Here is a 25,985-nt window from a genome sequence, read left to right as displayed (position 1 = left end):
CAATTAAGAACCCATGAGGAAAGGCTTCAGGAAATAAATGATAGCAAGAAAGGGAATAATATTCATCTTATTGGGATTCCAGAGAGGTAGAGAGAGAGAGAAGACCATAAAGTATATTTGAACAAATCATAGCTGAGAACTTCCCTAATCTGGGAAACAGACATTCAGATCCAAGAGGTAGAGAGGACCCCTCCCAAAATCAATAAAAGTAGATCACCCTGACATATAATAGAGAAGCTTGCACATTTCAGAGATAAAGGAGAAATTCCTGAAAGCAGCTCAAGAGATTCCTAACATACAGAGGGAGAAATATCAGATTAACATCAGACTTCTCTCCACAGAGACCTGGCAGGCCAGAAAGGGCTTGGATGATATATACATGGAACTAAATGAGAAAAACATGCAGCAAGAATACTTTATCCAGCAAGGCTGTGATTCAGAATGGAAAGAGAGCTAAAGAGCTTCCATGATAGAAACTGAAAGAATATTTGACCACCAAGCCACCCCTACAAGAAATATTAAGGGAGATCCTGTAAGTAAAGTGGGAACCCAAAGAAACAGAGGCAATCTGCAGAAACAGGGACTATACAAGTAATACCATGGCACTACATTTATATCTCTCAATAGTTACTCTGAACATAAATGGACTAAAAGCTCTAGTCAAGAGACATAAGGAATCAGATTGCATAAAAAAGCAATACTTGTCCATATTCTATCTACAAAAGACTCATTTTAAATCTAAAGACACAGTTAGACTGAAAATGAGGGGGTGTTGGGACACCTGGGTGGCTCAGAAGTTGAGTGTCTGCCTTTGGCTCAGGGCATGATCCTGGGGTCCTGGAATCAAGTCCTGCATCAGGCTCCCTGCATGGAGCCTGCTTCTTCCTCTGCCTGTGTCTCTGCCTCTCTTTCTATGTCTCTTATGAATAAATAAATAAAATCTTTTTTAAAAAAATAAAGAAAATGAGGAGTTGGAGAACAATTTACCATGCAAATGGTCCTCAAAAGAAAGCAGGGGTAGCAATCCTCATATCAGATAAATTAGATTTTAAACCAAAGACTGTAGTAAGAGATGAAGAGGGACATTATATCATACTTAAAGGGTCTATCCAACAAGAAGCTCTAACAGTTATGAATATTAATGCCCCTAATGTGGGAGCAGCCAATTATATCAACCAATTAATAACCAAAGTAAAGCAACACATAGATAATAACACATTAATAGTAGGAGACTTCAACAACCCACTCTCCACAAGGGACAGATCATCTAAGCAAAAGTTCAACAAAGAAACAATGTCCTTGAATGACATACCGGACCAGATGGACTTCACAGATACATGCAGAACGTTCCATCGTAATGCAATGGCATATACTTTCTTCTCAAGTACACGTGAAACTTTCTCCAAAATAAACCACATACTGTGTCACAAATCAGGTCTCAACTGATACCAAAATATAGGGATTGGGATTGTCCCCTGCATACTTCTGGATGACAATGCTTTGAAATTTGAACTCAATCACAAGAGGAAATTTGGAAGGAACTCAAATGCTTGGAGGTTAAAGAACATTACTAAAAGATGAATGGTTCAGCCACGAAATTAGAGAAGAATTAAAAAGATTCACAGAAAGTAAAGAAAATGAAAATACAACTGTTCAAAATCTTTGGGACACAGCAAAAGTGGTCCTGAGAGGGAAGTACATCTCAATACAAGCCTCCCTCAAAAAATTGGAAAAAACTCAAATACACAAGCTAACCTTGCACCTAAAGGAACTGGAGAAAGAATAGCAAATAAAGCCTAAACCAAGAAGGAGAGAGATAATAAAGATTAGAGCAGAAGTATATGAAATAGAGACCAGAAGAACTACAGAACAGATCAATGAACCCAGGAGCTGGCTCTTTGAAAGAATAAGATAGATAAACCCCTAGTATTAAAAATAAAATAGAAAAGACTCAAATTAATAAAATCACAAACAAAAGAGGAGAGATCACAACCAATACCAAGGAAATAATTTTTAAAAACGTATTATGAGCAACCATATGCCAGCAAATTAGGCAATATGGAAGAAATGGATGCATTTCTGGAAACCTACAAATTACCAAAACTGGAACAGAAAGAAATGGAAAACCTGAACAGGCCAATAACCAGGGAGGAAATGCAAGCAGTCATCAAAAACCTCCCAAGACACAAAAGTCCAGGGCCAGATGGCTTCTCAGAGGAATTCTACCAAACGTTTAAAGAAGAAACAATACCTATTCTACTGAAGCTGTTTCAAAGAATAAAAATGAAGGGAATACTTCCAAACTCATTCTCTGAGGCCAGCATCACCTTGATCCCAAAACCAGACAAAGACCCCACCAAAAAGAATTACAGACCAATATCCTTGATGAACACAGATGCAAACATTCTCACCAAGATACTAGCCAATAGGATCCAACAGTACATTAAGAGGATTATTCACCATGACCAAGTAGGATTTATCCCCAGGATGCAAGGGTGATTCAACATTCATAAAACAACCAACGTGATAGATCATATCAACAAGAGAAAAGACAAAAATGATATGATCCTCTCAGTAGATGCAGAGAAAGCATTTGACAAAATACAGCATCCATTCCCGATTAAAACTCTTCAAGGTGTAGGGATAGAGGGAACAATCCTCAATATCAGAAAAGCCATCTATGAAAAGCCCACAGCAAGTATCATTCTCAATGGGGAAAAACTGGAAGCCTTTTCCCTGAGATCAGAAACACAACAGGGATGTCCACTCTCACCACTGCTATTCAACATTGTACTAGAAGTCTCAGCCTCAGCAATCAGGCAACAACAACAAAAAACTAAAATGAATTCAAATTGTCAAAGAAGATGTCAAACTCTCCCTCTTCACAGATGATATGATACTGTACATAGAATGTCCGAAAGACTCCACCCCAAGATAGCTAGAACTCATACAACAATGTAGCAGTGTAGCAGGATACAAAATCAATGCCCAGAAATCAGTGGCATTTCTGTACAGTAACATTGAGACTGAAGAAAGAGAAATTAAGGAGTCAATCCCATTTACAATTGCACCCAAAACCACAAGATACCTAGGAATAAACCTAACCAAAGAGGTGAAGGATCTATACCCTAAAAACTACAGAACACTTCTGAAAGAAATTGAGGAAGACACATAGAGATGGAAAAATATTCCATGCTCATGGATAGGAAGAATTAACATTGTGAAAATGTAAATGCTACCCAGGGGAATTTACACATTCAGTGCAATCCCTATCAAAATACCATGGGTTTTCTTCACACAGTTGGAACAAATAATCTTAAGATTTATGTGGAATCAGAAAAGACCCCAAATAGCCAGGGGAATATTGATAAAGAAAACCAGGGACGCCTGGGTAACTCAGCAGTTTAGAGCCTGCCTTTAACCCAGGGCGTGATCCTAGAGTCCTGGGATGGAGTCCCACATCGGGCTCCCTGCATGGACCCTGCTTCTCCCTCTGCCTGTGTCTCTGCCTCTCTCTCTCATGAATAAATAAATAAATAAATCTTAAAAAAAAAAAAAAAGAAAAGAAAACCAGAGCTGGAGACATCACAATGCTGGATTTCAGGTTGTACTACAAAGCTTTGATCATCAAGACAGTGTGGTCCTGGCACAAAAACAGACACATAGATCCATGGAACAGAATAGAGAATCCAGAAGTGGACCCTCAACTCTATAGTCAACTAATATTTGACAAAACAGGAAAGACTATCCACTGGAAAAAGGACAGTCTCTTCAATAAATGGTGCTGGGAAAATTGGACAGACACGTGCAGAAGAATGAAACTAGACCATTCCCTTACACCAGACACCAAGATAAACTCAAAATGGATGAAAGATCTAAATGTGAGACAAGAATCCATCAAGATCCTAGAGGAGAACACAGGCAACACCCTTTTGGAACTTGGCCGCAGCAACTTCTTGCAGGATACATCCATGAAGGCAAGGGAAACAAAAGCAAAAATGAACCATTGGGACTTCATCAGGATAAAAATTTCTTCACAGCAAAGGAAACAGTCGACAAAATGAAAAGGCAACGTCCAGAATGGGAGAAGATATTTTCAAATGACCTATCAGATAAAGGGCTAGTTTCCAAGATCTATAAAGAACTTATCAAACTCAACACCCAAGAAACAAATAATACAGTCATGAAATAGGCAGGAGACATGAACAGACATTTCTCCAAAGAAGACATTGACATGGCCAACAAGCACATGAGAAAATGCTCCGCATCACTTGCCATCAAGGAAATACAAATCAAAACGCAATGAGATACCACCTCATGCCAGTGAGAATGCCTAAAATTAACAAGATAGGAAACCACAAATGTTGGAGAGGACGTGGAGAGAGGGGAACCCTCTTGCACTGTTGGTGGGAATGTGAACTGGTGCAGCCACTCTGGAGAACAGTGTGCAGGTTCCTCAAGAAGTTAAAAATAGGGAATCCCTGGGTGGCTCAGCGGATTTGGTGCCTGCCTTTGGCCCAGGGCACGATCCTGGAGTCCCGGGATCGAGTCCCACGTCGGGCTCCCAGTGTGGAGCCTGTTTCTCCCTCTGCCTGTGTCTCTGCCTCTCTCTCTCTCTCTCTCTCTCTGTGTCTATCATAAATAAATTAATTAATTAAAAAAAAGAAGTTAAAAATAGAGCTACCCTATGACCCAGCAATTGCATGACTAGGTATTTACCCCAAAGATACAAATGTAATGAACCAAAGGGGCACCTGCACCCCGATGTTTATAGCAGCAATGTCCACAATAGCCAAACTGTGGAAGGAGCCTCGGTGTCCATAGAGAAGCTGTGGTCTATGTATACAATGGAATATTCCTCAGCCATTAGAAACGACAAATACCCACCATTTGCTTCGATGTGGATGGAACTGGAGGGTATTATACTGAGTGTCAATCAGCAAGGGCAAACATCATATGGTTTTACTCATATATGGAATATAAGAAATAGTGAAAGGGATTATATGGGAAAGGAGGGAAACTGAGTGGGAAAAATTAGAGAGGAAGACAAACCATGAGAGACTCCTAACTCTGGGAAACAAAGGGTAGTAGAAGGGGAGGTAGGGAGGGGGTTGGGGTAACTGGGTGATGGGCACTGAGGAGGACACTTGATGAGATGAGCCCTGGATGTTATACTATATGTTAGCCTGTTGAATTTAAATTTAAAAAAAGGAAAAAGACAAACCAAAATATAACCAGTGTTGATGCAATGAAGAAATAAAAAGCTCTTAACAGATTAAAAACACAGCTATATAAAATAATTATAAAACTGCATTGTTGGGTCATAAAGACGTAGTGGAAGAAAGTAAAGAAATAATAGAAAGTTTATATCTGAGTCCTGTGCCTTTGACTCTATATATGGGACCTTCAACAAATCATTTTGCCTTTTAATGTTTTAATTGCTGTTAAAAGAAGGATATAACCCATATGCTAATTATGTCACAGATGGGAAAACCAAATGAGATCATGATGTGAGATCATTCATAAAAAAGTATGATATTTAGAAATCATGTGAGATGAAATGAATGTGAGAAAGTGGGATTATCATTATTACTGTTTTACAATAAATAACGTCTGTAAAATGTTTGACCCATCACAGGTTCTCAATAAAAATGTTCCCTTCTCCTCCCTCACTATTCTCCTAAGAAGCCAGCTCAATTTTAATCCCCACCCCCATGCCATCCACTCCTCTTCTTTTATCTTACTAGTGAAAATTTTAGAGAAAGGAAAAGGATCACCTTTATATCTTCCTTTGTTCGCTTCAGCTTCTGGTGCTTTCCCAGCCTCCACAATGACTAAAAGTGCTTTCTTCACATGTCCCATCTCCAAGAGCTCATAAACTGAGAGGCTCAGGCAACCTGTGACACTATTCACAGACTGAAAGACCTCAAAATACAAACATGTCTTGACCAAAAAGTCCCCCTTTCAGTTGATTTCAACCTCTGAACAGTTTTCTCTGAGCATCAAATCAAATTGATTTTATTTCCCTGAGCACTTACACGGTGAAGCACGACCAGGGACACAAAGATGAGTCGGAAACAAGTCCCCCCAGGAAGAGAATTGCAGGGTAGAAATGGGAATGCACACGTGTGCACACACACTGTAGCACAGGATGGACGGGCCTTCGGAAGAGGAGGATAGCAAATGCCTCTGGAAATGAGACGAAGGACAGTTCACATTCAGCTGAGGCAATCAGGAAGCCTTTAAAGTGAGGAGGTGCCTCTTGAGTCCAAGTTTGAAAGATGAGTGAGAGACTGGGCCCAGTTGGTGAAGAAAGGAAAGTCTGGTTGGGGGAATTCAGTGTGTCAGGAAATAGAGACTCACACAAGAGGAAAATGGGTAAATATGGACACGACTAGCGTAAGTTCAAGACGAGTTCAAATCAACTAGTTTCACCTTCCTTACTAATTTGAATTTAACCTTGTTCTCAAACCTCAGTAGAAAAACCAACACGGAAGATTCAATAAGTAATATGTCACACGTTGCTTCCAGAAAACCTGATTCTGAACTTGGGAAATTTTGGACAATAACTTGCCTTTAAAATTTAACGTGGTTTTTGCACTAATCTGTTTCCAGTCCTGTACTTCTTGACTGTCATTTAAAAAAGAATCTACACTTTTTCACAGGAGAGCTTTTTACTCTATAATTTGCTCTATTTCATAATAAAAACTATCTGAGTCATAGTTTAAGTATTTAGTAAATATATAAAGAATAGAAGAGAAAACAGACATTTGAGCAGTCAAGTTTCTTCAACACATACTTAGGAAAAAATGCTTGAAACGATGTAAAATCAAGATGCAGTGAATGTGGGAAGCACAGGGGGAATGTTATGAACTGCAGAAGCTTGATTAGCATGCGTGCCATGTGTGGAACATTTAAATTATTGTTAGCAATTGTGCTAATGCTATCCTTTATGTATTTTAGGCTCAGCTTAATATGTCCAATATATGAAAAAGCCAACTTTTTGCATTACATTTTTACATGTTTGCTTAAGAAATACCTCAGTTTGTATTTTTGCAAAAGAGCATTTAGCTACGTTTATAAAAGTTTAAAAAATAATGATTTTTTTGTCAATATTTTTTCATGCTGGTTTCACATTACTAAGCCAAGTATTAGAATAAAATATCAGTATTATCAAGAAATTTTGCCTTACCAGAATTACTTGACTGAGTAACCAATCGAGAGAAACAAAAAGTCCCCTGCTAAGTATCACAGTAAACAAAACCAGCTGACCGGTCAGGACAAGTTCCCTGTCACAATCACTGACTTGAGTAATTATTTGCTCTGTGGATCCCAATGGGTTCTGACGTAGGTGGGATAAATCAGGGTTTTTTGGAAGATGTGTTTGTAAAATCTGCTTTAAGTGGGTGCCTTGATTTAACAATAAAATCAACTTTGGCTCTCCCCCTTTCTTTTACATGGTACCTGTAGATAACGTACCCAAAAATTCAGAACAAATGCTCAAAATCAAGTATTAATGTCCTGAAAAATGTGTTCCAAAAAAAAGTCTATTATTGTCAAAATGAATTCTGCTCCCTGAGGCATATGCAACCGAGAGAATGTTCTATACGTTTATTGTTTCCACGCTCTGCCAACAATCTATTCCAGGACACGGAAGTTTCTGTATGGAACATTAAGTGTACTAACCAGTTAATGAACATTAAGATTTGTCCACAATACTAAAACACAGTCCAATGGAAATTTTCCTTGAAGGCACACATCTTTCTTATTCTTTTATGGAAGACATCCAAAGAAAACAAAAGTAATTAATCCTTCCCTACTTCCCTTCCCTTACATACTTTGGTATAAAACAAATAACCTGTTAAGTACCATAAGTATCAGAAATACTTTTAAATAATGTTACTTTTTGTATTTTTGGTTTTAACTATGATTAAAACTTTTAGGAATTCCTGAGATAGAAGAAGATAATTACTTGTTCTTTTCAGTGCAATGATTAAAACTGAGATGATAACAGTGATTCACGGAATCTGCCATGATAGAACTTTCTATTTTGAGGATATATTATTATTTCCATTTTTTAAGACAATTTAAATCAGTCTCCAAAGAGAGATTGACTTTTAATTTTGTAATAATAATTTCAGCATACAAATTACTACTTAAAAATCAAAATTTATTCATTCTTTTTTTCACATTTCCAATTAAATGCCATCCTGTTGTTTCATCAATACAAAAAAAAAAGCAAATAGCTTTCTTGTTCGATAACTGAAGAAGTTAGCTAAGTTTATAAAGAAAGGAAAAAATAAAACTTCATTGGAAGAGTGGAAAATAAAAGTGAACCAGATTAACCAAATACCAGGTTTCTGGGTAAAGTTTTCCTGTTGCTTGGCCACGTTACTGCCTTCAGCTTATAGTCCCAGGCCTCAAATATACTCTCTCATGCAAACAATTTAGTTTTCTCAGGAGGCTCTGTGCTGCTAAAAAACCATCTATGTTTATCTTTTTCTTTTTTAGCCCCATTTTATTGAGATATAATTGATATATGTATGTAATATAATTCATTTTTTAAATTTTGTATTTAAATTCAATTTGCTAACATATAGTATAACACCCAGTGCTCATCTCATCAAGTGCCCTCCTCAGTGCCCATCACCCAGTTACCCATCCCCCCACCCACCTCCCCTTCTACTACCCTTTGTTTCCCAGAGTTAGGAGTCGCTCATGGTTTGTCTCCCTCTCTAATTTTTCCCATTCAGTTCCCCTCCTATCCCTTACAGTCCCTTTCACTGTTTTTTATAATCTACATATGAGTGAAATCATATGATGATTGTCCTTCTCCAATTGACTTACTTCATTCAGCATTATACCCTCCAGTTCCAACCACGTCAAAGCACACGGTGGGTATTCATCCTTCGACAGATGGATGGATGAAGAAGATGTGGTGTTTACATATACAATGGAATATTACTCAGCATCAGAAAGGATGAACCATCTATGTTTAAAAGTGAAACTGAGTAGCTTAACTCTTTTCCATTAAGGGTGTCCTGTCCTGGCTTGATGAAGACCTTTCTTCAATGAGTAGAAAAATTATATTTGGCTTTATAAGCCAGACCTGGTAACCTGACAAAGAACTTGATATTCTTCACAGAATAAAATTCACATTATAGGCTTTCCTTTAGTACTAGGAAACAATAAAGCATTTCTGGGTTCTTTGCATTCATAGATTATAACACTACCTATACCTATCCACATCTGAAATAACTATTTTAAAAAGAAGAATATCACTTTGATGATTTATTAGAATTTCTTTTACTTAAAACAATTCCACTATTTTATAATTCCTTTCATCTCTCCAACTTGTGGAACTGATTCAGGCAGGATATTGATCAGAATGTTCCCAAGCATTGTTTCCCTTTGCAAAGATGGCCAAGGGTTTGTGTTTATAGATAGATTCCTGAAGTTGACCTCTTCCAAGCAATTTATGTGGAATAAGTATTTCTGACCTCTTGCCCTTGTACTAAGGTGTTCTGTTCCCAACCTAGTCCATAAAAGCACATTGAACTGTGATAAATATATAGCTATAAATAGGAATAAATGGATGGGAACTCTTGTTAATATGCAAACATGTATTATGAATCTCTGATTGGAAATATAAGGTAGGCATAATGAGACATCCTTGTTATCTGCTTACAAAAGCAAGGAGATATTTGTTAACATTTTTAAGATTTAGGGGAAGGTAAGAATATTATGCAAGTCCAGGTATAACCTAAAACCACAAAATCAAAAGCATAAACACAAAAAAGCCCAGGTTCTAGGATCGAAGCCAAATCCTGGCCCAGCACTAACAATCTCAGTGACCTGGGACAAGGTCTTTAATTCTTCTAAGGCTCAACCTCCTAAACTTGAAACAAGGGATTAAAGACAATCCTCAAATTCCTTCAGGCTCTAAAACAATGGGCATATGTTAAGTCCTGCGTAAATGCTTATTAAAAAAAAAAATGTCTATGACTGCCAAAGATCAAGAGATAGAGAGTTCAGGATACAGCCTACTCAAACTGTTCTGTTCCAAAGTGTAGAGAGTAGAGAACCCGGACACTTCAGTGTAGGTCTCGTAGGCTGTGAAAAGGGGATAGAAGTAATAAAATTCCTGGAGTGGAAACCTGAGCAACTTTAGTAGATTAGAGATTATATACAGGTTGTATTCAGAAGATTCAAGGGAGGGGGGCCTAGGTGGTTCAGTCTACTTGGCTGCCAACTCTTGGTCTGTCTCAGGTCATCATCTCATGGGTCCCTGAATCAAGCCCCGAGTCCACTCTGCAATCAGCAGGAGTCTGCTAGAAAGTGTCTCTCCCTCGGCCCTTCCCCCTAGTCACGCACACTCTGTCTCTCTCTCTCAAATAAATAAATAAATCTTAAAAAAAAAAAAAAAAACCCATTCAAGGGAAATTCAGAGGTGTACCTTGGTTTCCTGCAGAGATCAAACAGGAAGCTGAATAGTACCCAAAAGCTTTGATATAGGATCAGAGCGGGAGATGAGGTAGGCCAGTGAGAGGGATCAGTGATCAGTGCTTTCAGAGACACAGAAAGTAGGAATGGGAGGGAACGTGTAATTTCTCTGTTTAAGTAACAGGAAACTAAGAATTTAACAAATTGCATCTGAATGTAGTCTGTCCTCACTTGGGGACATTAATAATATGTCCACTAATATGATCATTTTTGTTGGGTATATGAAATACCATGCACGTGCTAGAGGGAAGAATTAACCTAAGAAGCATGTTAGGGAAGAGGAGTGAGTAGGTGGTTTGGGGCTGTGCTCTCGGTCTAATATGGGGAAATCGCTTCTGTTTTCCTGTTGCACTTGGTTGTCACCAAACAAGTGGAGGAGCTGAACCCAGTTTTATCAAATACTTTAAACTTCATGCTCTATCTATCTAGGGGCAGCAAGGATATGTAAATGGGAAATGACAGGTTCTTTTAATCAAGAAAAAGTCTTTTGAAAAGTAGAAAACTTTATGCAGCTTGTCAGATATTTATTTATTGTACTTGTTTACACAAGTGACAACCTTTCTATGCTTTGTTTCCTCATCTACAAAACAGAAATATAGACCCAACTTCAAAGAATCCTTGGGTAGACTGAGTAAATCAGCATAAACAATTTAGAACAGCATCCAAAAAATAGTGTTCTATGCACAACGATTTTATCATTGTTGTTGTCACGTCACCACACTCAAAGGCCAGATAGATTTTACAGTGCATAACAATCTTCCTTATTCTCAAGAAAATTCAAAAATAAAATACATTTGGGAAGTAAAATGAATTCCAATCCAGAATAGCCAACTTTATCTGTTTTTATTTTCTTTCAAGATTTTATTTAGGACACCTTAGTGGCTCAGGGGTTGAGCATCTGTCTGCCTTTGCCTCAGGGCATGATCCCGGGGTCCTTGGATCCAGGCCTGCATCAGACTTCCTGCAGGGAGCCTGCTTCTCCCTCTGCCTATGTCTCTGCCTCTCTCTGTGTGTCTCTCGTGAATAAATAAATAAAATCTTTTTAAAAATTTATTTAAATTCAAGTTAGTTCACATATAACGTAGTATTAGTTTCAGGGGTAGAATTTAGTGATTCATCAGTTGCATATAACACCCAGTGCTCATTACATCCAGTGCCCTCCTTAATGCCCGTCACCCAGTTACCCCATTCCCTCAGCAGCCTCCTCTCCAGCAACCCTCACTTTGTTACCTATATTTAAGAGTCTCTTATGGTTTGCCTCCCTCTATGCATTTATCTTATTTTTCCTTCCCTTCCTCTGTGTTCATCTGTTTTGCTACTTAAACTCCACATATGAGTGAAATCATATAGTATTTATCTTTTTCTGACTTATTTCATTTCTTTTATTTTATTTTTTTAAAATTTTTATTTATTTATGATAGTCACACACACACAGAGAGAGAGAGAGAGAGAGAGGGGCAGACACACAGGCAGAGGGAGAAGCAGGCTCCATGCACCGGGAGCCCGACGTGAGATTCGATCCCGGGTCTCCAGGATCGCGCCCTGGGCCAAAGGCAGGCGCCAAACCGCTGCGCCACCCAGGGATCCCTTTTTCTGACTTATTTCACTTAACATAATATCCTCTAGTTCCAACCACATTGTTGTAAATGGCAAGATTTCATTCTTTTTGATGGCTAATAGTCCATTGTGTGTGTGTGTGTGTATATATATATATATATATATATACACATATATATACATATATATACATATATATATATACGACATCATCTTTATTCATTCACCAGTTGATGGAAATTGGGGTTCTTTCCATGTTTTGGCTTTTGTGGACAGCGCTGCTATAAACATTGGGGTGCAGGTGTCTCTTGAAATCACTTTTTTGCATTCTTTGGATAAATTGTATTACCTAGTAGTGCAATTACTGGATCATAGGGTTGCTCTATTTTTAATGTTCTGAGGAACCTCCATACGTTCTCCACAGTGGCTGCACCAGTCTGCATTCCCACCAACAGTGTAAGAGGGTTCCCCTTTCTCCACATCTGTTTCCCTAGTTGTTAATTTTAGCCATTCTGACAGGTGTGAGGTGGTATCTCATTGCGGTTTTGATTTGTATTTCCCTGATGAGGAGTGATGTGGAGCATTTTTTTCATGTGTCTGTTAGCCACTTGTATGTCTTCATTGGAGAAATGTCTGTTCATGTCTCCTGCCCATTTTCTAACTGGATTTTTTTGTTTTGGGTGTTGAGTTTGACAAGTTCCTTATATATTTGAGACACTAGCCCTTTATCTGAAACATCATTTGCAAATATCTTCTCCCATTCTCTAGGCTGCCTTTTAGTTTTGTTGATTGTTTCCTTCACTGAAAAGAAGCTTTTTATTTTGATGAAGTCCCAATAGTTCATTTTTGCTTTTGTTTCCCCTTCCTCCAGAGACATGTTTAGCAAAAAGCTCCTGTGGCCGAGGTCAAAGAGGTTGCTGCCTGTGTTCTCCTCTAGGATTTTGATGAATTCCTATCTCACATTTAGATCATTCATCCATTTTGATTTTTGTGTATGCTGTAAGAAACTGGTCCACTTTCATTCTTCTGCACCTGGCTGTCCAATTTTCCCAACACCATATGTTAAAGACTGTCCTTTTCCCAGTGGATATTCTTTCCTGCTTTGTGGAAAATTAGTTGACCATAGAGTTGTGGTTCCATTTCTGGGTTCTCTACTCTGTTCCATTGATCTTTGTGTCTGTTTTTGGGCCAGGACCATACTGTCTTGATGATCACAGCTTTGTAATATAGCTTGAAGTCAAGCATTGTGATGCCCCCAGTTTTGCTTTTCTTTTTCAAGATTGCTTTGTCTATTTGGGGTCTTCTCTGGTTTCATACAATTTTTAGAATCACTTGCTCTAGCTCTGTGGAAAATGCTGGTATTATTTTGATAGGGACTGCATTAAATGTGTGGATTGCTTTGAGTAGTATGGACAATCTAACAATAATTGTTCTTCCAATCCATGAGCATGGAATGTTTTTCAACTTCTTTGTGTCTTCTTCAATTTCTTTCATAAATGTTCTGTAGTTTTCAGAGTACACATCTTGTACTTTATTGGTTAGGTTTATTCCTAGGTATCTTACGGTTTTTGGTGCAACTGTAATTGAGACTGATTCCTTGATTTCTCTTTCTGCTGCTTCATTATTGGTGTTCTAGCAACTTTTTAGTGGAGTCTTTGGGCTTTTTACATAGTGTATCATGTCATCTGCAAAGAGTGAAAATTTGTCTTCTTCCTTGCTAATCTGGATACCTTTTATTTATTTTTGTTGTCTGATTGCTGAGGTTAGGACTTCTACTGCTATTTTGAACAACACTGGTAAGAGTGGACATCCCTGTCTCCTTCCTGATTTTAGGGGAAACATTCTCAGTGTTTCCCCATTGAGGATGATATTACCTGTGGGTCTTCCATATATGGCCTTTATGATATTGAGGCGTGTTCCTCCTATCCCTATTATTTTGAGGGTTTTTATCAAGAAAGGATGCTGTATTTTGTCAAGTGCTTTTTATGCATTTATTGAGAGGATCATGTGGTTCTTATTCTTTCTTTTATTAATGTGGCATGTCATGCCAATTGATTTGAGAATATTGAACCACACTTGCAGCCCAAGAACAAATCCTACTTGGTCATGGTGAATAATTATTTTAATGTCCTGTTGGATTCAACTTGCTAGTATCTTGTTGAGAGTTTTTGCATCCATGTTCATCAGGGATATTGGTCTATAATTCTCCTTTATACTGCAGTCTTTGTCTAGTTTTGGAATCAGGGCAATGCTTTGGGTAATATAGAATTTTTAACAATATGGTTTTGGAATCAAGGTAATGCTGGACTTTTAGAATGAGTTTGGAAGTTTTCCTTCCATTTCTATTTTTTTTAGAAGAGTTTGAGAAGAATAGGTTTTAACTCTTCTTCAAATGTCTGATAGACTTCCCCTAAGAAGCCATCTGGGGATCCCTGGGTGGCGCAGCGGTTTGGCGCCTGCCTTTGGCCCAGGGCGCGATCCTGGGGACCCGGGATCGAATCCCACGTCGGGCTCCCGGTGCATGGAGCCTGCTTCTCCCTCTGCCTGTGTCTCTGCCTCTCTCTCTCTCTCTGTATGACTATCATAAATAAATTAAAAAAAATATTAGAAGCCATCTGGCCCTGGACTCTTGTTTGTTGGGAGATTTTTAATTATAGATTTATTTTCTTTGCTGGTTATGGATCCATTTAGATTTTCTGTTTCTTCCTGCTTCAGTTTTGGTAGTTGATATGTTTCTAGGAATTTATCCATTTCTTCCAGATTGCCTAGTTTGTTAGCATATAATTGCTCATAATATTCTCTTATAATTGTATTTCTGCTGCGTTGGTTGTGATCTCTCCTCTTTCATTTATGATTTTATTTATTTGAGTTCTTTCTGTTTTCTTTTTGATAAATCTGGCTAGAGGTTTATCAATTTTGTTAATTCTTTTGAAGATCCAGCTCTTAGGTTTGTTGATCCATTCTATTGTTTTCTTTTAATTTCTATAACATTTTTTTGCTCTAATCCTTATTACTTCCATTCTTCTACTGGATTTAGGCTTTATTTGATGTTCTTTTTCCAGCTCCCTTAGGTGTAAGGTTAGGTTGTGTATTTAAATTTTTTCTTGCTTCTTGAGAAAGGCCTGTATTTCTACATATTTCCTTCTTGGGACCGCCTTTGCTGCATCCCAAAGCTTTTGGACTGTTGTGTTTTCATTTTCATGTATCTTTTTATTTCTTCTTTAATATCCTGGTTAGCCCTTTCATTCTTTAGTAGGATGTTCTTTAACCTCCATGTATTTGTGGTTCTTCCAACTTTTTCATGTGGTTGACTTCAAGTTTCATAGTGTTGTGGTCTGAAAATACACAGGGTATGATCTCAGTCATTTTGTACCTGTTGAGGCCTAATTTGTGACCCAGTATGTGATACATTCTGGAGAATGTTCCATGTTCACTTGAAAAGAATGTTTTTATTCTGCTGCTTTAGAATGAAATGCTCTGAATATATCTGTGAAGTCCATATGGTCCGGTGTGCTATTCAAAGTCCTTGTTTCCTTGTTGATCTACTTAGATGACCTGTCCATTGATGTAAGTGGGGTGTTAAAGTTCCCTAATATTATTGTATTATTATTTTTAATTTTCTTATTAATTGATGTATATATTTAGCTGTTCCCAAGTTAGGGGCATAAATATTTATAATTGTTAGATCTTCTTGTTGAATAGACTCCTTTATTATGATACAGTGCCCTTCTTCATCTCTTATTACAGTCTTTGGTTTAAAATCTAGTTTGTCTGATATAAGTATGACTATTCCAGCTTTCTTTTGATGTCCATTGGCATGATAAATTGTTTCCCACCCCCTCACTTTCAACCTAGAGGTATCTTTGGGTCTAAAATGAGTATCTTGTAAGCGACATATTGATGGATATTTTTTTTTAATCCATTCTGATACCCTGTGTCTTTTGATTGGAGCATATAGTTCATTTACATTCAGAGTAATTATTGAAAGATATGAATTTAGTGCCATTGTATTACCTGTAAAATCACTGTTCCTATAGACTGTCTCTGTTCCTTTCTAGTCTTTGTTGCTTTTTGGTCTCTCTTTCTGCTCAAGGGGTCCTGTTTAATATTTCTTGCAGAGCTGGTTTAGTGTTCATGAACTCCTTTACTTTTTGCTTCTCATGAAATTTTGTATCTCTCCTCCTATTCTGAATGACAGCCTTGCTGGATGAAATATTCTTGGCTGCATATTTTTCCCAATTAGCATGTTGAATATTCCCTTCCACTCCTTTCTGGCCTTCTAGGTCTCTGTGTATTGGTCTGTTGCTAACCGTATGTATTTACCCTTGTATGTTAAGTACCTTTTGTCCCTAGCTGCTTTCAGAATTCTTTATCTTTGTATTTTGCAAGTTTAACTATGATATGTCATGACTTGTTTTTGTTGATTTTGAGAGGAGATCTTTATGCCTCTAGGACTTAAATGCCTGTTTCCTTTCCCAGATTAGGGATGTTCTCAGCTATAATTTATTCAAATAAACCTTCTGCTCCCTTTTCCTCCTCTTCCTCTTCTGGGACTCTTATGATATGGATGTCATTTTGCTTTATGAGTTCACTGAGTTCCCTAAGTCTACCTTCATGATCTAATAGTTTTCTTTCCCTCTTCTTTTCAGCTTCATTTTTTTCCATAATTTTATCTTCTATATCACTTAACTTCTCCTCTGCTTCTTCAATCCTCATTGTGATTATATCCAGTTGGTTTTGCATCTCAGTTATAGCATTTGTTTTTTTAATCAGGCTGACTAGTTGTTAAGTCCTTTATCTCTGCAACAAGAGTCTCTCTGGTTTCCTCTATATTTTTCTTTTTTTTTTAACGATTTATTTATTTGAGAGAGAGTGTGGTGGAGGGGGGGAGCAGAGAGAATCTCAAGCAGACCTCCTCTGAGTACAGACACTGATGCAGAGCCTAATCCCAAGATCCATGAAATCATGACCTGAGCCAAAACTAAGAATTACATGTTCAACCAACTAGGCCACCCATGTGCCCCAACTTCTATGCTTTATTCAAGCCCAGATAGTCATCTTGTGACTGTTCTAAATTCTTGTTCATATAATATTGCTTATATCTGTTTCTCCTTGAACTTTTTTTGGGAAGAGTTCCTCCATCTTGTCATTTTGGCTAAGTTTTGCCTTTTGTGTGTTATGGAAGCTTATTATGTTTCCTGAACTGGAGAGTAATGGTATATTAAAAAGAGGTCATACACTGTCCAGGGTCTTTAGGAAGTGTTTCTAGTGTGTGCTGTGTGCACTCTGCTGTTGCATTCTGGCTCTTTCCCACTGGTCAGTCCTCTGCAGGGTTCCTACTTGTTTGCAGTAGGAAGTATCTGGACCTTTAACTAGGTGTACATTGATTTATTTGTTGAAATAAGCTGTGGGGGAAAATAGAAAAGAAGAAGAAGAAAGCCTGGTCCAGAGAGAGAGAAAGAGAGAGAGAGAGAGAAGGAAGAGGAAGAAAAATATTAAAACCTACAATCAAAAATCTGTAAGCCTGATTCCAAAGAAAAAGGGAAAAAAAGAAAACAAAAGAAAAAAAGAAACCTGATCCCCCCCCAAAAAAAGAGAGAGAGAGAGAGAAAAAGAGATGAAAAAACAAGCTAACAAATAAAAAACTATAAGCCTGATTCCAAAGGAAAAAGAAGAAGAAAAAACAGTCTTGTTTCATTTCTACCGAAATTGCAAGTCACACTTTGAAGCACTATATGATCAGTAGACTTGGTGCATATTCCGGCCTTCTGGGGGAGAGGCCTGCTGTGCTGGCTCAGAATCAGTCCTGCCCCAGTAAGTATGCACTTCCCAGGCACAGGGGGGTAAGGTGTGGTGTGAACAGTTCCCACTTCCACTGGAGGCCACTGTGTTGTTCTCTGAAGTCCTACCATGTTGGTGGTGAAGGGAAGATGGAGCCACCTGATTCTTGGCCCTGGACAAGGATCTCACACCCCCCACTGTTCAGGAGGCTCACGGAAAAGCTAGGACTATCAGCATTCTCAGCACCACAGCTCTCTTGCATTTTATCTTTGGTGCTGCTGGGATTCAAAACTCCAAATCTTGGGATGCCTAGGTGGTTAACTGGTTGAGCTCAGGTCATGATCCTGGGGTCCTGGGATGGAGTCCTGCATCAGGTTCCCTGCATGGAGCCTGCTTCTCCCTCTGCCTGTGTCTCTGCCTCTCTCTCTTGTCTCTCATGAATAAATAAAATCTTTTAAAAAAGGCTCCAAATATTAAAGGACTGGGTAACCAGGTGGATCCACTCCTTCTTCTGGAGTAGAGCCTCCCCACCTGCTGTGTCTAGTGTCCTTTGTCTCAGAAAAACAGTCCAATCTGCACAGTGCGCAGAATGTATGTTGTAGCATCAGGAAAAGCAGCAACCAAGTTATGCGCCTTATGTGGAGGCACCTCTGTCCCCTGCCCATGAAAGGCCATTATTTGGTGCCTACAGGGTCTTTTGTCTTTGAAAAGGCAATAGGGAACATTCTCTCCCAGTGAGACAGAGAAGATCACTAACACTTCTTTTTGAGCTCTCCGACAGACCGCTTCCTTCTCCCCAGGAGCAGGAGCTACAGCTCTGCTCCACTGGAAGTCACATATTTCCAAAATCTCAGAGTTTGAGCTCCACACACTGATTGAATAAAACCTGTGACTCTCAGATCCCCTGGTTCATCAGTCTGTGTTATGGAGAGGTTTTCTTGTGTGAACCTAACACCGTAGTCTCTCAAATCCTTTCTCTCCCTCTTCCCTCCCTGCAGAAAGGGCTCCTTCCCCTCTGTGGCATGAAGCCTTGGTAGTTTTTCTTTCCCCAAATTCATTTCTGGGCACCTCATTCCTGTCATCCTCTCTCCCTCAAACTATGGAGATCCTTCTTCCAATACTCATATTGATTTCCTGAGTGTTCCAAGTGATCTGTCCTCAGTACAGCTGTGTTTGAAGAATGAGGAAAGCCCGGGATCCCCCATTTCTCTGCGATATTAACTTTCCCCTATGCTGTACCCCAACTTTATCTGTTTTTAATAATTTTAAAGAGTAAACAGGCAAATTCCAAGCCATTTCAAGCATTATTAATGAGAGGTATACACATTGCAGCTACTTAAAGTAAACTATCAAAAACTAAAATGAAAGGTGTCCTATTAACAGTATAAGGAGACCATATATATTAAGCAATTCCTTCTTCTTAAGGTTCTTGTTCACCCAGATATGGGATAGTAGATCGCAATACTTGATGCCAAGAAGCAGCCAACACTATTCAGAAAGAGAAAGCCAGCTTGGATTGTCAGGGGAAATAAAAGCTCCAAGGTAAGGAAAGAGCTCTTCCTTAGGAAATCAGAAGTCAACTTTATATTACATGTTTTGCCTAAAAAAAGAAATGTGTCCTTTTCCTTACATTTACATTTGCTCCCCTCAGGACCCCTCTAGGCTCTCTGAAATTTCTATTTGGAGACAAACCTGTTTCAGCAGAAATTTCAAATGTTACAGCTCTAGCTAACAGTCATATTCTGACTAGGAGAAAAAATAAGGAGCAATGAAGTTTTTTTTTATTTTTTTTTAAGATTTTATTCATTTATTCATGAGAGACACAGAGAGAGAGACAAAGACACAAGCAGAGGGAGAAGCAGGCTCCATGCGGAGAGCCCGACATGCGACTCAATCTCAGGTCTCCCGGATTAGGCCCTGGGCTGAAGGCTGCACTAAACCACCGAGCCACCCGGGCTGCCCCAATTAAAAATTTTTTTTCCAATCAAGATTTTAACAGAATATTTTAATCCTGGCATTTTGACACTGAGGACACTTAACACAAAATTCAACCTGACCCAAGTAAAATTAGATTAAGTAGAAATTATAATGACAAAACAAAACTAACAGTGCTAAGGATATATATAGTGAAGCATTTATCTTTTTTAATAAGAAATAGGCTGAAGAATCACATATTATTAACAATAAAAACTGCAAAAATTGACCTTAGAAGAAATTAAACTTTTAGAGAAATAACTCACAAAAAATAAAATTGGCACCATCTAAAACTTATGGTAAAAATTTATTGATCAAAAATGGATAGAAGAATCATATCATCTTATAAAATTTGATGTGGAAAACTGAGTTGGGACTACAAAAACACTTAATGAAGTTGATGAACCTTGATGTAAATAAAACATAATCAATGAATCAAATCTTTATTTTAAAATTGACATAGAAAATATGGTAGTCTAATTAAAATAAGCTTAGAATAAAAAGATAAAATAAGCTTAAAATAAAAAAGGATAAAACCATAGTTTAAGTTAATAAATAGTTTAATAGTTAAATAAAATAGTTAATAAATAGTTTAATAGTTAAAATAGTTTAATTTTACAAAAAATTAAGGAATCAAACTAACTAATAGAATTTTCTCTGTCCCACCAAGTAAAAGAATAGTTTACTGACCCCTTTATGTTGGTACAAATCTGATTTAAATGTTGGTATACAGAAACAGTCAAAATACACTCAGGTTTAAATTGTCAAAATGTCAGAAGCAAATTACAGGGGTCAAAAAAGCAAAGTCATAAAATAGTCAAAAATAGCCAATAACCAAAATAGTACACCATTCACTGGGCTGATATAATATTTACCCTTATGATTCCTACATTTATATACTAAGAATTCTAAAACTGACTAAAATGGTACATTAAATAAAGTGAGATTAGAAGATAAAAGTAATGTTAACTCATTAGTATTTGTGCTTCAAAAATTTAGAAAGCAGTTGGTTATTTACTCAGCTCCCTATTTGATTTTGAGAACCTGGATGGCTCAGTCAGTTAAGCATCTGCCTTTGGCTTGGGTCAGTGTCCTGGGGTCCTGGGATTCAGCCCCAAGTCAGGTTCCCTGCTCAGTGAGAAGTCTGATTCTCCCTCTCCCTCTGTCCTGTTTGTGTTCTCTCTCTCTCTCTCTCTCTCTCTCTCTCTCTCTCTCACACACACACACACACACAAATAAATAAATAAAATATTTTTTAAAAAGTATAATTATAAACATCCTTCTCTGGAGAATGGACTTAGGTTAAAGAAAGCATATCTGTGTTGAGAGCAATAGCTAAAGCATAAAAACAAGTGAGGAGGCTTATTTTAAGTATCTAAATGATAAAGGACAGTTGTTTGAATGAAGTGATGCAGTGGATACGATAAGACCAAGGGACTAGGGATGGGAAGATAGGTAGATAGTGGATGTGGTGGGATGTGAAGCTGAATAGAGCTAGATAGAGCAATCAGAGCCAACTATATACACTTAGGAGTAAGCAGCATGTTTATGGTCTTTAAAACTACAGAACGAGATGAAATCTTCTAGAAGAATACAAAAAGAGAAAATGCACCCTGGGGGTTCTCCAATATTCAGACTCTAAATGTTAGAGCTTGGGTAGCGGAAGGGGAGACATCAGAAAGAAAGGAGGAAAACCAGAAGAATGTGGTATCATGGAAGCAGAAGAAAATATTGCAAAAAAGACCAGGGCTACATGTGCTGAAGGAGAATGAGGTGGGAAAGAGAATAATTCTCCATTGAAGGAGCAAGACAGATGCTCTCACAAGTGTGGATAAAAAGGTGTTTCCCAGAAGTAGTACAGATACAATTCCAATTGACGTGGGATAAGGAGAGGATAGGAGGGAAGAAAGTGGAGTCAGTGCCCAAAGACAACTCTAATGAGGAGTTTCTACAAGAAAAAGCAAAGAAATAGAGCGGTAGGTGGGAGATGATTGGAGGGTCAATGGAGATTTTACCAGTTTTTTTCTTGGGGCTGGTATTTAGGCATGTTTAGATGTCAGTAGGAATGGGGCAGGAGAGAGAGGGGACAATTTCATAACAAGGTCCTTGAGGCGCTACTAAGCCCAGAGAGGACATGGTTCCCCTTCCTTGTAATAGCAGAGGAGGTGAAGCATGTGGGATAAAGTCACCAGCTTCCCTAGGTCTCAGCTTCTTTGGAATAGCAGACTGCTGAAGAATGTTTTCTGTGGGCTAACCTCAACAGGACTCCAATTCTCCCAAGCTCCCCTTCATTTTTAAACACAGTAAAGCTTTTTTGAACATAAAACTCTTCAAAAGAAGTGTGAATGTTAAGTGAATGGGTCAAAGAGAAAAGACAAAAATGGCACCAAATTCACCTGTCATGTTACTCACCCATTCACCTCCACCTCCCGGGTGTGACGCTCACGTCTGGAGGTGTTTCCTCTAATATGGCTGCACTTTCAGGGGATGCAAAACCAACAGTTCCTCCTGGCCATGGTTCAGCAGTGAGTTTCCCTATATACATATATCTTCCCCGGGAGAATGGAAATTGCAAAGGGACTCAAGGCGATAGTCTACATTGTAGTTTTTCCCTTTCTCTGAAAACTCCTATTCATCCCAGCAGAAGCAGTGCTCTTGGTCAATCTCTCAGTCTATTACATCAGAAGTGGAATGATGATTCTTCATTGGCTCATTTATCTCAAAAGTCTTGTCAGAAAGTTGATGATTTTATTAAAGTCCTAACTGCTTTATCTTCATTAAGACAAGGGTTATGAATGAAAATATACCTGAGCTGATCATATTGAACAGTAAAAGATCACTTTGAATTATGAGACATTTTTGAGTTAGAATAACTCACTAACAGATGTCTGATAGCCTGAAAGACTTGGCTTCTATTTTTTTCCAAAATAGGGGGATAAAAATCTGCTGATACAATTTTTCACCCCTAAGGTTAGAAAAATCACAAACGGAACTAGCTTCTACAAATGATTACGTTACCTACCATTCCACCTTACAGGATTATAAGTGATAAAATAAAATCTGTGTGAAGGACCTTTGAAGATTATAAAATGCTATGATACGTGTCAGAGCGAACCTTAGGATACCTACAATGAAACCTAACAAGTGTCAACAGAGACACTTTGAGAACAGAGATAGGAAAGTGCATAGGTGAGAACCCTTTCAGTTGAGGATTTAGGATCCAAATAATTTTGGAAGTCATAACAGAAAAGTCCTTATTTGTAAATCTCAGAGGCAATGAGACCATGGAAAGAAAGAACAACTCCTGGAACCAGTGCTGCTTAAACTTTCATTTACACATTACATATGAATTACTTGAGGATCTTCTGAAAATGCAGATTCTGATTCAGGAGTGCTGGACCCCTGTGTGGCTTTGCAGTTGAGCATCTACCTTCTGCTCAGGGCAAGATATCAAGGTCCTGGAATGGAGTTCTGACTCAGGCTCCCTTCGGGGAGCCTGCTTCTCCCCCTCTGCCTGTGTCTCTGCCTCTCTCTGTGTGTCTCGTGAATAAATAACTAAAATCTTTAAAAAATTAAAAAATAATAAAATAATAAAGAGCACACTGATGTTCTTTACAATAGGGTGTGATGCACCCTATTGTTGGTCCAAAGACCCTATTGTTGGTCCACAGACCCTACTGCGAGTACCAAGCCTCAGCTACAAGGGGCTAGCTGAGGAGTGAGCCAGGTGTCACACAAAAAAAGAGGTCTGGGCAACATGCAGTGTCATGAAACGGCCTAGAAGCCTGACAGCAGAGATCTTTATTAGAAAGAGAGACTTAAATAAGACACATGTGTCAAGGTCATAAGCTGTGATTCAAGAATGGGAAGAAAGCAAGATGTATGGAGTGACCTGGGTTAATGAAGCATCAGCAGCTATATGACGTTCTGCCTGAAGGATTTTTTTTTTTACAACTGTAAAGAGAAGAAATCCCTTCAGGAGGAAGAAATCAGCCACCTGAAAAAAACATCAAAAAGTCATCAGCAATTGGTCTTCATCAACCAAATATTTAGGTGTTCCTAGATTTTGAAAGAATCACGTATATCTTAATTGACAGACTGCCATGAAGAATTCTTAGACTAACTTATCACTTAACCCTCAGACTCTGACTTACCATAGGTCTCATCATTTAAGTAAGTGTCTGGTGTTTCTTCTAGGAAAAAACACAAAGGGCAAACAAATCTTTATTTGTAGGGATTGGTGATTCTGAAGCTCTATACCCATCTGTGTCTGACATAAAAATTCTAGTTCTTGGACTTTACCACACAGAATAATATAAGATCAGTCAGACCAGCTGACCAGATACTTATTACACAAAGTCACTAATCATGAGCATTTCATCTTAGGAAATAAAAAAAAAAAAGTTGCACAAAGGTACAGAAGGTAGGTGGTTTGGGGGTTGAGGAGCAAAGCTGTTAACGCTTCCATTTTCATCCATGCCCTGTACAAGGTGATACGCATAGTCTCAGAAAATTCAATACCAAGAAATAAGGCACTTTGTTTACTTTCACTTTATGTTTCTCCTTAGACCTGAAGATGCATTAAATCATGAAAAACTTAACATGCATTACACACTTCCAATTACACGCAGACTAGCCAATCGGACTAGAGAAAAAAAGATGTAACTTGGAATCTGCAGCCACACCGGAACCACATTACATGTGACCTTTGATTAAGAGTAGCTTGCATATAAGAACTATTAACATGGCCTACTCAATTTGGAAGATACAATTGATGATATTTTTGGGGGGGGGAGGTGGATGTGGCCAGTTCCGTCATGAGCAATGATAGCAAACTAAGGTTTTATTCCTCAAATAACCCCATACATACGTGAAACAAAAACAGTAATATGAACACTCCATTCTCTGGTCCTTTATCAGGCTTGTCAAGCCAATTAAAAAAGAATCCCACTATAGAACCGACGGGCAGAAATTACACTTGGTCTAAGCAGTGATGCTTCTCATCAGTCTAACAATAGTAAGTCATTGAGAGTCAGAGTTGGGATGAAGACTCTAGGGAAAGTGAGCATTTGTAAACTGTGTTCACTTGGGAGAGATAATGATAATTAAAATAGCAAACCAATGTTTGAATACTTACTATGCACTAGGTGCCATGCTTCGTTTACATTGTTTCTTTTAATATTCATGACATCCCTTGCTGTAGGCATGATCATCAATTCTCCTCTAAAAATGAAATGCTGAGGTTCCCAGAAGCAAAGTGAAACTTAGGCTCTAATCTTTGCTTAGAGCCACCACCCTGCTAGTATACTGAGTAGGGGATCTGAAATGCAAACTTAGGTTTATGCAGCTCCCATGTCCATTCATAACCAGCATAATGTCCAGCCCCTAGTACTAGCAAATGTATCATGAAAATAAAGATTATTCATAAAGTTTTTAGGACACTCCCTTCATCCTCCACTATATCCCCCTTTAAAATAGTAATTCTGGACCGCATTCATTAGAATGATAAGCATTATCTCATTTCCTAGTTTTTTCCTCAGGGGCATGAAGGTTTCAGAGTTAACATTTGAAAAGCCAAATAAATCCTCCAAAATATGGTAAGAATGGCCATCTCTCACTGGTTTTACTAGATGTAAAAGCATTTATGTTCAAGGTGTACTTGAGAGAGAATAAAATGTCAAAATCCAATATTAATGTTTCATTCCTGTTCCTGGGCCCTAAGTAACTAGACTCGCCTTTCATACACCAAACATAATTTTAAAAACAACAAAATTTGAGGTTTATAATCACATTTTAAAAATCATGTCACAAAGGTCTTTGTAAAAGGCCCAAGAGTACGCTGTTTCAATCCAATGCTAGCTTATATGGTAACAGTGATTAGCCTCTGCTTCAAGCTCCTACTCTCATCTTCACAATTCCTCCAGTTATATGTACTAATGAACTCCATCTGTAGGCTCAGGTCTGTAGGAATCAAGGCTGGGTAGAGCAGGAAGCGGATCAGTAATCTCAGCCCCAACAGATAAGGGAAAAGGGAACTGGCTACTCACTGTAATATAAGTGCTCTACAGACAAATCCTCAGCAACTATACACTATAATTATTCCCATTTTACAGATAAGGAATATGGAAACCCAGGGGCACATGGGTAGCTCAGTGGTTGAGCATCTGCCT

The 25,985-nt window shown here is 38.3% G+C and overlaps 1 protein-coding gene across 8 annotated transcripts in view; it reads right to left on the bottom strand.

Annotated features, from left to right (window-relative positions):
• Positions 1 to 25,985, bottom strand: part of SLC44A5 (solute carrier family 44 member 5) — a 340,012-nt gene that overhangs the window by 161,677 nt on the left and 152,350 nt on the right. For 2 of the 8 annotated variants that reach the window (XM_038541649.1, XM_038541650.1), the window contains exon 3: positions 23,970 to 24,008. The exons of the other annotated variants lie outside the window; for them this stretch is intronic. In XM_038541649.1, coding sequence (XP_038397577.1) covers positions 23,970 to 24,008 — 39 coding nt within the window. The remainder of the gene's footprint in view (positions 1 to 23,969; positions 24,009 to 25,985) is intronic. 8 annotated transcript variants of the gene reach the window in all.

This window comes from Canis lupus, chromosome 6, assembly GCF_011100685.1.
Source record: "Canis lupus familiaris isolate Mischka breed German Shepherd chromosome 6, alternate assembly UU_Cfam_GSD_1.0, whole genome shotgun sequence".
Classification (NCBI taxonomy): Eukaryota; Metazoa; Chordata; class Mammalia; order Carnivora; family Canidae; genus Canis; species Canis lupus.
This window is presented reverse-complemented; position numbering and strand designations above follow the sequence as displayed.